Source organism: Pseudorca crassidens, chromosome 10 (genome assembly GCF_039906515.1).
Source record: "Pseudorca crassidens isolate mPseCra1 chromosome 10, mPseCra1.hap1, whole genome shotgun sequence".
Taxonomy (NCBI): Eukaryota; Metazoa; Chordata; class Mammalia; order Artiodactyla; family Delphinidae; genus Pseudorca; species Pseudorca crassidens.
The window spans coordinates 100,695,001-100,712,882 of NC_090305.1; the positions used below are offsets into that span (position 1 = coordinate 100,695,001).

The 17,882-nt window shown below is 50.4% G+C and overlaps 1 protein-coding gene across 14 annotated transcripts in view; it reads right to left on the reverse strand.

The window, feature by feature from the left end:
- The window catches only part of ATP2B2 (ATPase plasma membrane Ca2+ transporting 2), a 351,715-nt gene that overhangs the window by 33,013 nt on the left and 300,820 nt on the right, over nucleotides 1-17,882 (reverse strand). For all 14 annotated transcript variants that reach the window (XM_067755445.1, XM_067755444.1, XM_067755447.1 and 11 more), the window contains 3 exons: nucleotides 15,280-15,494; nucleotides 11,095-11,337; nucleotides 162-403 (listed from right to left, as the gene is read on the reverse strand). In XM_067755445.1, coding sequence (XP_067611546.1) covers nucleotides 162-403; nucleotides 11,095-11,337; nucleotides 15,280-15,494 — 700 coding nt within the window. The remainder of the gene's footprint in view (nucleotides 1-161; nucleotides 404-11,094; nucleotides 11,338-15,279; nucleotides 15,495-17,882) is intronic.

Here is a 17,882-nt window from a genome sequence, read left to right on the forward strand (position 1 = left end):
CAAAAGCCCTGGGGGAGGGCACGTGCAGGCGGTCTTGCTGCGGGGCGGTCTTGCTGCGGGGCGTTGGGCACGGCCCTTCCCGTGACCCTGGGTGCCCCCGGCCCCTCCCCGCGGCCTGTGCCTGCGCCCCGCGCCCCGCCCCCCGCTCCCGCACCGCTTACTTCTTGAGCACGATCTCCGAAGCGCCCTTGCTGTACATGCGGAAGCTCTCGTCGGGCAGCTTGATTACGGTGCTCATGGACTTGCGCACGGAGTTGAAGGTGTAGACCTTGTACAGCTTCTCCTCCGGCATCTGGCTGCGCACAGACTCGTAGTCCTGCTTCAGGTCCAGCACGAAGCCCAGCAGGCCGCACTCTGTTTTGTTGCCCACCTGCTTGGGCAGGGCGCCCTCCTTATCCGGGGGCTGCGGGGAGAGGCGGGGTGCTCACCGGGCTGCCGCTTGCCTGTGGGTGGGGCCACCCCTCCCCCCCACCTTAGGATTCTGCGTCCCAGACCCAATCCGGGCTCTGTTTGAAGGGAATTAAGCAAGATCAGCTGTTTAAAAATTATGAACTATGTCAAACATAAACCTGTGACCGAATGATAAAAAAAATGTGTGCCCAGACCCTCCAGTTCTGGAGAACCTTAGTTCTAGGCCATGTTTGCTTCAGATTTTTCTTTTTTAAGAAGTAAAGCCTAACAGATAAAGTTGAACCCCCCTATATACCCCTCCGCATCTGCATAACGCACCCCTTGTCCCAGAAAGAAACTCTAACTTAAATTTGGCATTAATCCTTGCCCTGTGTGTTTTAACTTTTTATTTCGAGATAGTGCTAGTTTCACAGGCAATAAAAAATAACACAGAGAGATGTCATACATCCTTCATCCCGTTTCCCCCAGTGCTCACTTCCTGTATGGCTGTAGCACAATGTCACAACCAAGATGTTGACACTGATACAATCTAACCCGCTGGATTCAGATTTCACCAGTTTTAGTGTACTCTGTGTGTGTGTGTGTGTGTGTGTGTGTATGTGTGTGTGTTTAGTTCTGAGCAATGGCATCACATGTAGATTCCTGTGACAACCGTCATCAAGACACACAACAGTTTATCACAGCACTCCCTGTGCCACCCTTATGTGACTGCAGTCACCTCCCTCCCTTCCCCGTCCCTGCCCCTGGCAACCACTAAGCTGTTCTCCAGCCCCATGATTCTGTCATTTTGAGCATGTTATATAAATGGAATCATACAGTATGTAACCTTCGGAGACGGGCTTCTTTTCACTCAGCACAATCCCCTGGCAATGCAGACAAGCTGTCGCGTGTGTCAGGAGCGTGTTCCTTTGCATGACTGGGTAGTATTCTGTGCTCTGGATGCAATGTCCCTTGTGACTTCAGTTGAGGTTGAACCAAATGCAACTGCTATTTTGGTACGTCACAATGGCCAGCCATTGGCAATTTCATGTAGTTTGACCTAACGTACATATGTGCAGCACTGTTTTGCATGTTGAAAACGTCATGTAAGGAGGCTGTACATATTCTTCCGTAGCTTGCTTCACTCATGGAACGTTCAATTTTTGAGAGTCATCCCCACTCACAGCGTTAGTTCGTTTCTTTTTAACTGGACACCACAGCCCCCGCCCTGAGCCTCAGTCAAACCCCCGACCACATCTCCCCAGTGCCTCTCACTTCTTCGTGCGGCTGCCCGAACACGAGCTGTTTCATGCCTCTGTGGCTTCACCCCTGCTTCCTCCTTCCCTGCCAGGCAAACTCCTCCTTGCCCTTTAAGGACCAGCACAGATATTTCCTTGTCTTTGAGAATTGCTTTGTGGGTTTGTCACCCCGAGTAGGAGTTGCTGTATTCTTCCCCCCCTGGGTTCTCAGGGCAGCACAGAGCCCGGCACACAGTAGGCATTTACTCATTGTTTGCTGGATCGCTCAACGCAGGCCACTCTGGGGTGCGGGAGGCACAGGCGAATAGGTAAGAACGAGACGCCTCCACGTGGGCGCTAATGGTGGGACTGGCAGGCGGCTGAGGGAAGTTCATAAGGCAGGTAAACTCACCTCCCATGGGCAGCCGCCACACGTGCATACACACACTCAGACCACTGGTATAAAATTAACGTGCAGCGACTCAGGTGGAGCTGGCTTTGGGAGTGGTAAAAGCCACCACGGATAAACCCAAAGACCAGAGAGATACTGAAGAGGAATAATACCCATGAGCATTCTGCGTCCCCCGACCCCGCCATGAGGGGCTCTTTGTGGGTCTCAGGCCAGCCTTGCACAGGAACCCTTCGTGTTGTTCCAAAGAGCAGCAGGCAAGAAGAAGACGGAGTCTAGAAGATGCTGCATGGACTGGCTGTGAGGGGGGCAGGATGGCAATAGGATATGTCCCTGGCCAACTGCCCCATCCACAGTTAGGACTCGGGCCCTGGGAGCAGACCCGAGCCCTGTCGGGTCATGGGCATTGACCTAGGCGTACATACCCTTAGACCCTAAGCTCTTGTCCTCAGTTTCCCCATCTGTAAAATGGAGAGGCTCTAGCAGATGATTTCTAGCTGAGAGAAAAATCAACCCACTCCTTCAAGTGGATGGTGGATGGCAGTGAAGGATGGTAGAACAAGGCAGAGCTGCAGATCCCTCAGAGGGTGTCTGGGGGCCACGGGTCAAGCCTTAGAACACCCTCCCTGCTCCATGCCATGTTCAACTATGTCCAGGCATCACGGGCCTTGGAAGCCTCCCCACACCGAAGCTCTTCGGTGGGATTTGATCTGGAAGCAGAGGAATCTGACAGTTTCCCCTTTCTGATGTTTGGGAAAAGAAATTCAAAGTACGCCCCTTAGTCTCTGCAGTATGCAGTTATGTTGTGTTTTTAAAATTTATATATTTATTTACTTATCATTTTTTTTTCCAATTTTCTAATTAACCTTCTGGTGATTTCCAGGGTTTTATGTATCTTCCAAAACAGTTTTCTCCCCTCCACTAATGAAAGAAGATGATGACACGGAGGACTGAAATAAAAATGCCTAATTACTTATCTGCCCAAGAGAGCTAAGCAGTTATGCCTGTGAAACAGGCAGCATTTTATTACCCTCTGTGAGATATTTTAATTTTCCCCTAAAAGGATTTCAAACAATCTATGGTTGCAAATGGCAGAGCTGCCTCCTCCATAATTCAATTTGTTACCATGAACTTGAGCTCTAAAATCGCCTACGTGCATTATTAAGAAGTAGGGACTCGTCCCTTTTCTCTTTTGGCTTTTTTTATCTTGACAAACCCAGAGGTTTTACTATTGCTGTAGACTTCCATGAGGCTTGCTCTCCAGGGCTCTAATTCTGTAAGGGAGTTAAGGCGTTGGTTTTGAGGGGCAGGAAGCAGGCCCGGGGGGAAGTGATTTGCTCCTCATCACAGACCTGCAGGGGGGCAGGCCTGGGGCTGCCCCCAATTCCCCTGATTCCTAGTGCCACACCGTATCCAGCACATTTCCCTGTATGGGCACTAAGCCCTTTGGGAGTGCTGGGTGCAGCTATGGGTGTAACTTTGAGAGGACAATTCATGCTCCTGTTCTGGGATGCTTGGGGGTCACTAGAGCTAAGCCCAAGGAATGATGACTTGAAGAGTGACAAGTTATAAATAACATCTGCAAAAATGAGATGAAAAGAAACATAGCTAGCAGGTACTGCCTCACACTCATGAGGATGCCCATTATCCAAAACGAAACAGAAAACAAGCGCTGGCGAGGATGTGGAGAAATTGGAACCCTTGTGCACTGTTGATGGGAATGTAAGATGGTGCAGCTACTGTGGAAACCAGTGTGGAGGTTCCTCAAAAAACTGCACATAGAATTATCATATGATCCAGCAATTTTTACTTCTGGGTATATACCCAAAAGAATTGAAAGCAAGAGACTTGAGAAGATATTTGTACACCCGTGTTCACAGCAGGATTATTCACAGGAGCAAAAAGATGGACGCAACCCAAGTGTCCACTGACAGACGAAGAGATAAGCAAAATGTGATCTACACATACAGTGGAATAGTATTCAGCCTTAAAAAGGAAGGAAATTCTGACGCATGTTACAACATGGATGAACCTTGAGGGCATTATGCTAAGTGAAATAAGCCAGACAAAAAAGGACAGATACTGTGTGATTCCACTTACACGAGGTCCCTTGAGTAGTCAAATCTATAGACACAGAAAGTAGAAGGGTGGGCGCCAGGGGCTGGGGGGGGGGGAGGAGTGTCTAATGGGGACAGAGCTGCACTTGGGGAAGATGAAACGTTCTGGAGATGGGTGGTGGTGATGATTGTACATGCGAATGTACCTGATGACACTGAACTGTACACTAAAACGGCTAAGATGATAAATTTTAAGTTATGTGTATTTTACTACAATATTAAAACATCCTCAACACCCCGTCCTCCCTGTGCCCCCGAACGCGGCCACCATAGCACGGTAAATCGCAGCAAATGCCGTAGGATGCCGATTGTGAGAGCGCATGAGAAAATGACTTTCTGCTTGCTGGCTGTCTCTGGTGGCCTAGCCCCTCCCCCTCCCCCCTTGAGGATAGGCACTGGCAGACGAGCCTCCCCGATGCCCAGATGGACCACCAGGCAGCCTCGGCAGCTGCGGCAGTGACCTCGCTAGCTCTTTACCAAGCTCTGCACGTGCGTCCTCGGTTGCATCCTCATGGCTCCCCAGGGGTCGGGCTGTTATTATTCCCATGTGCACAGGGAGGCCTGGAGAAACCAGGTCACACAACTAGTAAGTGGCCGAGCTAGGATCTGACCCCAGCTGTTCTCAGCTCTGAGCCCACACAGCACACGCCCTGCCTCTCTTCACTAGCATTTGAGATGGTTGTTTAACGAGGTAACTGGTGGGTGATTGGTTTAGAGCCCATGGTCGGGGGTGGGGGGGAGGGCTGTCTTGCTTATCTCTACTTCCCACTTGGGGTAATTAATGAATGTGCGTTGAATGAATAAATGAATAATTTGGTGTCTGTGGGTGTGGAGAGCTGCTGATGGGAGGCCAGGTGGGATGGGATTTTGTCAGAATTTTGGCCTCCGGAATTGTCATCTGAGGGTCTCCTCAGGTGCTGGGCCTCGAGGAGCAGCAGGGGGCAGAATCGTGGACTTTCCCCAGAGACTGCAAAGGCTTCGGGCGGGGTGTGTGTCCTGAACAGCTGGGACAGGCTGAAACGCCCTGGGGAGACACACGCTGGAAAGCAGGTTTCCTGGGGACCTTCCCGAGCTTGCCCATGCACTATGCATGTGTGTGCATGTGGTGTGTGTGTGCTGTGTGTAGTGCAGTGTGTGGTATGCGCATGTGGCGTGTGTGTGTATATTTGTGCATATACCTGTGTGATTTGCGTGTATTGTGTGGTGAGTGTATGTGCTGTGTGTGCGTGTGTGTGTGGTATAGTGTGTGTGTGGTAGGCGTATGTGCTGTGTGTTTTGTGTCACGTGCACAGGGTGAGAAGGTGGGATATAGGGATTAACAGTGCTGTTAAAAATCAGAATTCCCCATTCAGGGTTATGTGCTTTAAACTGTTCTCCTAGGGATGGTGTTTGCAAAAACAAACAAACAAACAAAACCAAACAGAACCAAAACAGCTGCTGAATCCAACACAAAGGCCCCTGTCGCTTCACAGACCAGAACGAAGGGCCGCCCCACCTCCCCATCTTAAGGCCCTGCTAAGCCACTTCCAGGGCCTTCTGTGAGCCCCTGCCTTGGCCAGAGCCCCTCGCAGAGCTCGCTTGACTCAGGGGGTTCGAGGTTCATTGGAATATTTAGTTGCACCCTGGGTTTGGAGCCGTCTGAGTTCAAGGGCTGACTGCTTCCTAGAGCCACCTCCCCACTCTCCCCTCCTCTCAGGAGCTCTAGATCTAAGATTTGTGTGAAATACAATCGAGCAGGTCATTCCTGCCTTTGGGGGTCCTGGGGGCTGTCTGTGGATGAAGCCGCCTCAGTTTGGGAACGGGGTAGACTGAAGACCTGGAGTTTCTAACGAGGTGAATTGTGGCTCATTTATTCAGGAAAACCATCCTTCCAGGCAGATCCTCCCTGCTCCTTCTTCCAGAACCACTTCAGGGACTCCAAGGAGATTTGTTTTTCTTTCAGTAGTTCATGTTTCCAGAACATACGCCATAAACTTCCAACAATTCGGCTCCACAAGTGCCCATCTTCATTTTAATAATTCAAATGTTAACTGTAGTGTCAACCTACGTTAAAAGAGGTCTCATAAAATATAAACTGAAAGTCCGCTTGGGTGGTTTCAGCACACAGAATAAACGTGGGTGGAAAAGGAGAATGTTTTCCCAAGAAAGCTCCGTGCCTCTAAAGTCTGAGGAGGAGCTATTTCCATTTGAAAGCTCAGCTGCAGCTCAAGAATCAGCAGGGCTACAAGAAGAAGAAGCTAGCAAAAGTCTTGACGTTCAAAGGGTCGGAAGCGACAAGGCAAATCTGAGGGTGTGCCAGGATTTCTGAGGTGGGGAAGCAATTTCTGACTACAAGATGATTCATGTAGCTTCCCTCAGAGGGCAAGCTTCGTTCCTAATGATTAGAAATAGGAGTGGAAAGAAGAAAGTTCTGCCATCCGCAGAAGGGATGGGGCATGGGGCTGGGGCTGGCCCTCTGAGAGGCGCGTCCTGGGTCACTTTTTCTGGCCTTCCCGCTGGCAGCCTTGGCTCTCACACCACCCTCCACCCGTGCCTGGCTGGTTCTGGGCACTGTGATGAGAAAGCCTACTAAGGGCTTATCTGCTGCCACCCAACTCCCCCTCAGCCTTCTCAGCCTCGCCTCTCATCCCTGTGGCCCTGGGAAAGGTCCAGGCCACAGACCGCCACATCTCCTGAGAGGTCTCTGGGCTTTGGCAGGCTGTGGCCCTGCCTGGAATGACCTTGCTCCCTCGCCCGCTGGGTAAACTCCTCCAGAGTTCTCGGGACTCAGCTCTGTCACTTGGTGGCAGGAGCAGCCCTGGGCAGGTTACTCGATATTTCTGCAGCTCTGTTTTCTTAGCTGCAAGACGGGAATTGTCCTATTTGCCTTGATTACCTGGAAGGGATGTGGAGGGTCAAACTAGACAGTGGCTGGCAAAGCAAACTACAGAGGGTAAGGCTCAGAAATAATAATAGAAGTGATAAGAGTAACAACTGGAGCGGTCTGAGCGCTTGCTACGTGTCCAGCACTGTGCTGACAGCCACACATACACCTTCTCATCTGATCTCAGAGCAGCCCTGGAACTGCCTCAAGGCAAAGGTGCAGCCAGAGGACTTGGAGAAGGAGTGGTGGTGAGCTGTGCAGGCTCTGGACTGGACAGACCTGGATGTGAACCCTGGCTCAGCCTCTCATCTGCTCTGGGGCTCTGGGCATGTTCTTTAACTCCTCCCAGCAACAGTGTCCTTATCTATGAATTGGAGATGTGATGTCACCTACTTCATGTGGTCCTCATACAAGGCAACATGGGTTAAGCACTCAGCAATGAGTCTGGCTAAGTGAATATTAGTGATTATGATTCATTGTATACTCATTTTACAGATTGGAAAACAGAGGCTTGAAGAGGTTAGTTAACTTGCTCAGGATCACACGGGTGGTAAGTGCTGCAGCTGAAGTTTGAATCTTGGTCTGTCAGACTTCAGAGCCAAAGCTCCTAACCTCTGCTTACTGGACTGGGTGTCAGGACATCTGGATTCTAACTCCACTAACCCACAGGGTGACTTGGCCCAAGTCCTCTCCCATTTCTGGGCCTCAGAGTAAAGTGAGAGGGCTGGACCAGGTGGTCCTTAAGGTCCGCGGACCCATGTAGATTATACCTACACAACCTACCCCTGCAAATACTCATCTAGTTTTAAAAAAAATCTTTTAGAATAACAGGCACTAGCTAATTTGGAAGTCTCCGGATCAATGCAGACTAGAGAGTTGAGGGCAGTTTCAGAATAGATTCGCTCGGCATGCTGGAGGTACCAAGAGAGCACTGGTATTAGCCGTGGGACTGGGACCAAGGCCAACTACTACTTCTTGCTGTCACAAGAACAGGAAAGTAGAACATAGAGGGAGCCCTGTCCTGAGCCTCTTATCAATTCATATTCATCCATCCACCACCCACATATTCATCCGTCTGTCTACTCTTCCATTTACTCATCCATCCATCCATCCATCCACCTACCCACCCATCTCTCCATCCATGCCCCACCCACCCATCCATCCCTCTCCCTACCTAGTCTTCATCTCACTGATACATATCTATAAATTTATTCACCAGTCAATTCACTGACCTCACCCGCCCAACCAGTACTTCCCAAGAGCCTATGCTGGGGGGGGGGGGGAGCAGAGATAACTCAGCTGTGTCTCTCCCTCTCAAAGAGCACACAGCCTGCATCAGACTGCAAGAAGACACAGAAGAATCGGCACCCTCGTACAGGGGGAAATACAGCCTTGCCCATGGTCTGTTTCCCAGGCCAAGCTCATTTCCCAACCAAAGCTTATGGGTAGTGTGGGGACATTGCGTGCCTTTCCTGCCCGACTCCTCTTGCGTGGTAAGGATGTTTTGCAGTCTAGATTTCCCAGACTGGTCTGGAGGGTGGCTGGACTTCCACCCTCAACTGAGCAGCCTGTGACTCTTCTCAAAATTCCTCTAGGCCTAGAAGGGCAGTCCCTGGGAGCCCCTTCTCCCAATATGGCTGACAGCCCTGGCTGTGAATCGGACCCTCTAGACTCCACGCCTTCCTTCCTGAGACCAACCAATACTAAAGATGCTGCAGGATTGGTTGCAAGGACCAAGAACCGAATCTGGACACCCTACTCAATAGCTGGCTTTAGGGTATCTATAAGTTGGCTTTGCCGCTAATTGGTTGTGTAACTTTGGGCAAGACCCTTTCCCTCTGTAGCCCTGATGCCTCTGCTGTCTATTCGTTTATTGATTAACCTCTGCCTGGTTACCAAGGGATGATTTTACTGCTGACGAACAACAATGCTAATCACCCTGAGCGCTGAATATGTGCCAGGCCTTGTGCTAAGCACTTTCCACTTACTAACTCATTTCATCCTCACAGTAATTCTATCATCTCCCCCAGGAAACTGAGGCACAGAGAGGTTAAGTAACTTGTTTACAGTCACACAGCTAGTGAGGGATTTGAACCCAGGCCGTCTGGCTCCAGAGTGTGAGCTTTAACTACCACCCAGACATACCAGGGGCCTCTGCTGTCCCTTCCACATTGACGGCCATCAGCGCCCAGCAAAGAGAACCGTGTGGCCAGGGTTCTTTCAGGGAAGCCCCAGAAAGAAAGGCACAAGGGTTCTAGGATGCCAGGGTTCAAGGCACAGAAGGGGACACCGGTGCCCGAGAGGTAAGTGACTTGGCCTGTTTACAAACCAAGGATCCCGGTTCCCAGGTCCTTGAGCTCTTTCCAGGCTTGGCAGACACACTCTTCCCCAAGGCGGACTGATGGACCCCTGTCCTTTAAGCCACCTGGATACAGCCTCAGTCACCGACATCTGGAAATGAATTTGAGCTGTGCCATCGGTGCTGTGAAGCTGCCTAATTGAGCCTTATCGCTGCAAAGATGTTTCGCAGCCCTCCTGGCAGATCCGAGAACTCCTTTTTGACTGTAATTGCATAATATACATCTCAATTCAAGCCCATCTTGCAGGGCTCTGCCCACACAGCCACCCCCATCACCAGAAGCCTGTTCTGGGAATTGCCCCACTCCCCTCTCTGCGGGACGAGATCATTAACAGCATCTCAGTTATTTTAGGAAGGCCTGGGGAACAGAATAAAGCATCGTCAACCTCCCTTGATTCCCAAATCGGGGCTGGGAGGTAGGGGATGGGGTGGGGTGGGGAGAAGACAAAAACGCCGTCTTTTCTGGCATTCCCCCGCCCCGCGCTCCTGCCGCCCCCAGCATCCTCTATCATCCATCTGCACGCTTTCTCCCGACCTACTTTCTCCTTCTGTCAGTGCTGCCTCCCCAGCCTGCAGCTCAGGGCTGATGCAGGAGTACCTGCTCAACCGCAGGGGCGGGTGCAGTCCTTGCAGCCCCAGTGTCCCGTACCCCCCACCAGCCTTTGGCCCTTTGCCGCAGACTCGTGCTCTTCTCCCAGACTCGATAAAGCTTCTGGCACTCCCGCCACCCAGCCTGATCCTGAAGGTTCAGGCCAGCTCAGGAGCCGAAGGAGAGGTCAGGGCTAGGGCACGTTGGCGGGGTAAGCAGGAAAGCTCAGCTGCTCACCCAGATGCTCACACTGTAGAAATGGGCTCTGGATGGACAAGTTTGTATTTCTCTTCATTCGAATACTGGTTAATCACCAAAAGGCAACCTATGCTTCTAACCCAATCAGGGATTCTAGCATGATGCGTCCAGGCAGCTGAACTGAGACAGGAATATGAGAGTTTTTCTTAACAAAACGAGTACTACCACTACTATTACTGACAACAATGTCGTCGCCAGTGGTAGATTGTGTAAATGGCCACAATTAGTACCCTCTCTGAATCCACACCCTTTACAATGTGACTTTGAAGTTCCTCCCATTAGAGATGGAGTCTATTTCCCTGCTGCTTGAATCTGGACAGGCCTCTCGACTTGTGTTGGCCAACAGGATGTGGCAAAATGACAACGTGAAGAGCCCAGATTAGCCTGCTGGAGGAGGGGGACCACACAGAGCAGAGATGAACCGTCCCAGCCGAGGTCATCCCAGATCAGCCTAGAGTCCTGCCAAGATCAGCAGAGTTGTGGATGTGACCCACCTCAGACACACGAGGACATGGTCCCCCAGTTGAGCCCAGCCTGAACTCCTGACTCACAGAAATGTGAGCTAGATACACAGCCTGGTTTTCAGCCACTACATTTTGGAGTAGTTATACAGCAGAAGCTAACTAATAAAAAGACTATTTTTTTGGTAGGGAGGGCAATGACAGGGTCTAAAAAACACAATTAACAACAATCTTCTTTTTTGTGTCATGCGAACAGCACAGCTAAGTCAAAGAGAAACAGGCTGCTTACTATCTGACCACCCAAAACACATCAGTAGGATTTAGAATTATGCATCACACTGCTTAGCCTGCCCAGTACTTCTGTATCGCCCCCGGACGCTCCTCCCTCTGGTGGAGGCTGCACCACTTACCAGAATCTTGGTGGTGTAGGCGCTGTTGATGGCAATGGCGTTGACCAGCAGCTCCATGGTTTTGGCGTTGATGGAGCTGGGGTCGGGGACCTCCTTGTAATGGACATCGCCCACGTAAACCTGCACCACCGTCATGCGATTGGTGGTGAGTGTGCCCGTCTTGTCCGAGCAGATGGCCGTGGCATTGCCCATGGTCTCACAGGCGTCCAGGTGGCGGACCAGGTTGTTGTCCTTCATCATTTTCTGGGGGAAAGGGCAGATGAGATGGCAACAGTGAGGAGAGGGAGCTGGGAGGCAGGGTCACGGTGTAAACACGCAGGAAATGAGGCAGAGCTGCCCCTTTGCTTCACACATGTGCGAAGGATCTTGCTGGCTACAGCCCCTGTCATCTGGACTCCTTTTCTGTGTGCAGCCCTTTTTCTCTCTCTCTCTCTCTTTTTCGTTTCTTTTAAATTATTTGAGGCATTTAAAAGAGTTGATTAGTTGACTTTATTAATTTGGATTACGGAAGTAATCTGTACTCTTTATGGAAAAAATAGGGAAAAGGATGATAAATGAAGATTGGGTCCTTTCTGACTACTTCAAATAGTTTCCTCTTACACCCTAACAGAAATAAATTCCTTATTTGGTTATGAGTTTTTTCAAAGGTACCATCTTTCACTGGTGCTTGGTTTTCACTGTCACTTTGGTTTCACCCAAACTGAATAAATTTAAGTTATACACATGTTAATAGACATAGGACACTATCTGGAAATAGACAAAATATTAGTGTCATTATTTCTGGGTGGTAGAGTTATAGGATTGTTATTGCCTTCTTTTAAAAATCTATAGCTTCTATTTTTCTACAATAAATACATATTATAAATTGTGTAATAAAAATCATAAATTTCTTTTAAATATAGATACACAACAAAGAAAGGAGATCAACCATAATCCTACCACCTAGCACGGATACGTCTTACATATCAATATCCTTTCTTTTAAAATTTATGACAAAAATGAACTCCTACTCGACATATTATTAATTTTCTTATAGTCACTGTCCTTTCTCTCTTCCCAGCATCACACTCCTAGCTTCTTCCAGGTTCTCAAGCAAGTAACGCACATAAAGTGATCCTCAAGGAACCACCACTCTTACTGCAGGCCCTTATGACACAGTGACCCTATCTGGCAAGGACGGATGTGAAAAGGTGCATTTAGCTAAAGGCTGAGTCAGATGTTGTTCTAGTCTGTGCCTAGGAATCTGATTTCCTTTATTCTTGCCCTCATTATAACTCTTTATACCAAGGGTAAAAAAGGAGTGCAATGAGAATAATTTTATGGTAGGTCATGTTACTAAAAAATGAGTATTGGTAGAATTATGTGCTCTTGCAGTGTCTCTTATCAAAACCCGTGATAATAGTAACAATAAATGTATGTGGGATGGATGTATGTTGGATGGATGCATTTAGCAGCGATTTGAGTTTGCAACACACTTCACAGTGTGTAAAGTTCTTCCGCCCTTATTTCCTCATCTGATGTCATGAGGATCCTATGAAACCTTCATGGACTCTTGTACTCCATTCTGGTGACCAAAGAAGCCAAGGCAAAGCAGCTTGACCAGGATGACACACCTACTGAGGGTTAAAGCTGGCCTTTGAACTCAGCTCTGTTTAACCTCACAGCCTGGATCATTCCATCAGGGCTCTGCCCATCTGTCCTCTGTGAAGAGGGTTCGTCTCTGGGGCTTAAGAATGTATAGGCCTGAGCCTCCCGATATGGTTGCTACGTGAGGCTATTAAGTACTGGAAACAGGGCTGGTCTGATGTGAAATGTGCTGTAAGTGTAAATTACACATCCGGTTTTGAAGACTTATTATGAAAAGAGAAATGTAAAATACCTCATTAATAACTTGTATATTATCAAATATTACAAATTGGCTTGATAATAACTTGGACATACCAGCTTAAGTACATTATTAAAATTAATTTCACCTGTTTCTTTCTGCTTTTTCTTTTTAACGTGGCTACCAGGACATTTAAAATCACACGTGCAGCTGACATTATGTCTCTACTGGACAGTGCTGATCTAAGCGGTCACCACTGTTCTTTTGATGACGGCTCCCAGGGGCTAGGTCCAGGCTCAGAAAGGGGAGAGTTTGCCCCTCCTGGGTTGGGGGAGCTGTACTAAGTTTATCACGTGACTGTACAAGTAACACTACCTAAGGCAGCTGAAGGCACAGGTGCCAGAGATACAAACTACAGGTGTAGAGGTCTAACAATGTCTGTATGGGAAGCCCCGAAACCGAAGCTGTGAGACTTTTAAGGAGATCTCGAGCTCAACTGGGTGGCTTGTGGGGTCCCGGCTCACGGCAGCAGGAGGTCTCAATCTCCGGGCCCCAGGCCCCCGATCAGCATTGTGCTGTGACCTGTTTGGGCTTTGGTTTGTGGGATGGAGTTTCTTCGAGAACCCCAAAACAAGGAGATGATAAGGGCGGTATCCTTTACACATAGCTGCCACTTTCTGGCACCTGCCCTGAGCTCTCTTTTCTGTGTGAAATTACATCGGTGAGCCCAGCCCAAATTCCAGCTTGGAAACTGACGCTGATCGTGCCCTCTGGCGGCTCTGCATTCTCGGAGCGAACGCCTTGTTTTTAAACATGGCCTGGCCTCTGCCCTGGCAGGGACATCCTGGATTCAGGGCCCTGGGAAACAGGAGCGCAGGGCCCTGCTCTCCCAGGTGGGGAAACCACGGGACCAAGGGAAAATGATGAGCCTAGGGTGTGAGGACCTGGGGGGTGAGCCAGGCTTGAAGCGTCTCCAAGAGGGTCAGGCGCCCAGTGCTCCTGAGATGCCAGCCCCATACCCCAGCGTTTGGGCTCTACCGACGGCCATGGGCCTGGGAGCAGAGGGAGGTGGGGCTCTGCCATCAGGGTGGCATTTTGGAGCAACGCCAGACCCAAGGCACTCACGGGCCTACTTGCCCTTCATTGAATTGCTTTTAAAACTTCGTATTTTTAACCCATCTCCTGAGAGGAGGGGGCTTTTTTTTTTTTTTTTTAATAACAGAAGCTATTGTTTTTATTTATCTTTTTTAATTAAAAATTTTTTTTTCTTTTAAAAAAATATTTATTTATTTATGGCTGCATTGGGTCTTTGTTGCTGCGTGCAGGCTTTCTCTAGTTGTGGTGAGCGGGGGCTACTCATTGTTTTTTGCGGTACGCGGAGCACAGGCTCCAGACGCGCAGGCTCAGCGGCCATGGCTCACGGGCCCAGCCGCTCCGCGGCACGTGGGATCCTCCTGGACCGGGGCACGAACCTGTGTCCCCTGCATTGGCAGGCGGACTGTCAACCACTGTGCCACCAGGGAAGCCCGGGGGCTACTCTTCGTTGCAGTGCACGGGCTTCTCATTGCGGTGGCTTCTCTTGTTGAGGAACACGGGCTCTAGGTGCGTGGGTGTCAGTAGTCGTGGCGTGTGGGATCAGAAGTTGTGGCTCGCGGGCTCTAGAGCGCAGGCTCAGTAGTTGTGGCGCACGGGCTTAGCTGCTCCGTGGCATGTGGGATCTTCCTGGACCAGGGCTCGAACCCGTGTCCCCTGAATTGGCAGGCGGATTCTCAACCACTGCGCCACCAGGGAAGTCTGAGGAGGGGCTTTCATAAAACCAGACATCCTTTTTATTTTAGGCTTATCCCTTTCAAACTTCAGGGAGCAAACTCCGAGATTAGTCATACAAGTACTATGGCTACAGTGGGGCCTAAGGCTGCGACGGCCAGGCTTCTGCCTACGTTTGGTGGGACAGGGGTGGGTGTGGGCCTGTAGGGTGATACCTGCATCTAATTTATTTTTTTTAAGTTGAGTTGATTGTCAATGTTTAAAAATCAGGAGAGTTTATGTTAAGTCCAGATTTCTGGCTTCTCTTGGAAAAAATCTGAATATCTGGCAATACTGGACCCCATCCCTCCAAGGCGACACTTGGCTGTGCTGAATAACAGCTGTCCCCTTAGCCAGGGTGTGGCTCTCCTGGAGGCATGTGAGTTTCAGCCACCTGCATGCATCCTCTCTCCGAGCTTCCTCTGTCCCCACTCCTGCTACTTAGCTCTTCTCTCAGCCCCGGCACTGGCCCTGCCAGCCACCCCACGGACCCCCAGCTGGGGGCAGCCAATCTCAGTGGCATCAGCTGGCCCGCCCTGCTCTCCCCTCCTCACCTTCACCGAGTAGGCCAGTGAGATGGTGACAGCCAGAGGGAGCCCCTCGGGCACGGCGACCACCAGCACCGTCACACCAATGATGAAGAACTTGACGAAGTACTGCACATAGACGGGCGTGCACTCGGGCAGCCATGGCTTCTGGTTGACCACGAAGGTGTCCACGGTGAAGTAGAGCACCAGGATGATCACCGTGATGGCTGACATCACCAGACCTGTGACACGGGTGGGAGGAGACCTGTCAGGGGATTTCCTGGGGGTGCGGGGCCCCGGGAAGGGAGATGTGGACCAAAGTCTTGGCTCAAAGGTGTGAGTCAGGCAGGCCCTAGCTCACACCTCAGCTCAGCTTGGTGGCGTGGGGCAAGTCCTTAATCCTCAAAGAGCCTCAGTTTCCTCCTCTGTACAATGGGGATGCATATTTATTTCACATGGTTTTGTAAGGATCAAATGCGATGATTACATGTAAATTGCCTAGCACAGTGCCCGACGCAGAGTAGGTGCTGAGTGATCATGTGAATCAGTAACTGCTTGCACGGTGCCCTCACACAATAGGATGTGCAGAGGGTACCACTTACTTCCTCCTGCCTTCACGTACATACTCTTTCCTATTCCAGGAACTAGGGACACAGCAGTAAAGAGGACAGAGTCCCTTTCAGCCCTTGGGAAGCTGAGATTCTAGAGGGGGAGGCAGACAAGAAACAAACACACGAACAAGATAATTCAGATACAGATAACGCTGTCAAGAAAAACTCCAGGATGACGTGGTAGGAAGTGACATGGGCTGAAGATACGAAAACAACCCAAATGTCCATTGACAGATGAATGGATAAAGAAAATGTGGGCTACACGTACAATGGAATATTATTCCGCTTTAAAAAGAAGGAAATCCTGCCATTTGCAACAACGTGGCTGGACCTGAAGGGCGTTATGCTCCGTAAAATAAGCCAGACACAGGAGGACTTATCTGAATAATCTAAAAGAGTCAGACCCATAGAAGCAGAGAATAGAAGGGAGGTTGCCAGGGGCTGCACGGAGGGGAAAAGGAGCGTTGTTTTTAGTGGGGAAAAAGTTTCAGTTATGCAAGATGAGAAAGTTCTAGAGCTCTGCCATATAGCATAGCACCGATAGTTTAACAATGCGGTATTGTGCACTTCATAATTGCTTAAGAGGATCTTACGTGTTCTTACCCAAAACACAAAAACCGAAAAACCCATGAAAGAACACAAGGGAATTTTTGGAGGTGGTGGATAGGTTTAGTACCTTGGTTGTGGTGACTGGTATCATGGGCATATGCATATGTGGAAACTCATCATGTGTGCATTAAACGTGTGCAATTTTTTAATATATAAATTATACCTTAATAAAACTAAAAAGAAAAAGAAAACAAATGCGACATGGCCTGGTAGATCCAGTGGCTACTTTAGCTAGGGTGGCCAGGGAAGACTTCCTGGAGGAGGTGATATTTGAGCAGACAGAGGAACGATGAGCAGCCAGGTAGTGACCTGGGGGAAGGGTGTTCCAGGCTGAGGAAGCAGCAGGGGCTCGGGGAGGGGAAGTGACTTGCCCGAGGCCACAGGCCAGGGAGGCACTGTAGAATTAGCACCTGCAGGTGGCTACTGGCTGCTGGCAGGATCTCTCTTGCCAGCCCCATGCGCCCAACTACCCCCAACTGCTGCATGTGCTGTACAGCTGCCGCTGAGGCTGCCCACACCTGAAGCCTCTGCAGAGGAGGATGATGTTTGGGCAACTGGCGTCTCCTTGTCACAAAGTGCCTGGGAGTCCACCCACCCCAATTTGATGGCCAATATCCAATGGCTGAGGTGGAGGTCCAGAAGCCCAGACACCTTGCTGCAGGGCAGGTCAGACCCTGCAGAGGTACCATGCTCCAGAGCTCCCTGTAAGATCAGGTGGAGACTGAGATTCCTCCAGAAACCCCGGCTGCCTGTGCTTCTTCCTGGGCTCTGTTGCATCCCTGACCCTTTACTGGTCTCACCTGAGAGCACCCCGCCAGATCCTGTGCCCACCCATCTCAGGTTCTGCTTTCAAGGAATTCAGCCCAGGAGAGAAGCAGAGGTGGGACGTGAACCAGAAGTGCTCGACTCTGAACTCCATGCCCGGCAGGGCTGAGTAGGGGAGGGAGATGAGTGAGGACTGTGAAGGCCACGGGGTGGTTCTCGTCGCTTTGTTCCCTGCCCTCCAGAGCCACGTTTCCGTGGAGTTGTCTCCGTGGCGGGGATGGAGGAAATCCCTGGACCCATCACTGCCCCGCCCGCACCGCCAGCTGCGGAGACCCAGAGCCGGCTCGATCCCTGTCTGACAGTTGCAGAGGCGGGAAGCCAAGCTCCCAGCAGCTGGGAGCTGTCATCAGGCCCCCAAGTTTAAATATAGACAGTCAAGCCTGTAATTTGCCTCTTTTCTCCACGCTGTGGTGCCTATAATTAGAGCCGGGAGACAGCCATGGAGGAGCAGGCAGCCAGGTGGGGAGGCCTTGGCATCTGCCACATCCTTACCCGGGAGGGGAGGCCAAGGCCGTGTCAGGGCTGCAGGGCTCACCTTGCTTCCGGGCTTGGCTTCCAGGGCAAGAGGGGCCGTCATCAGCCATC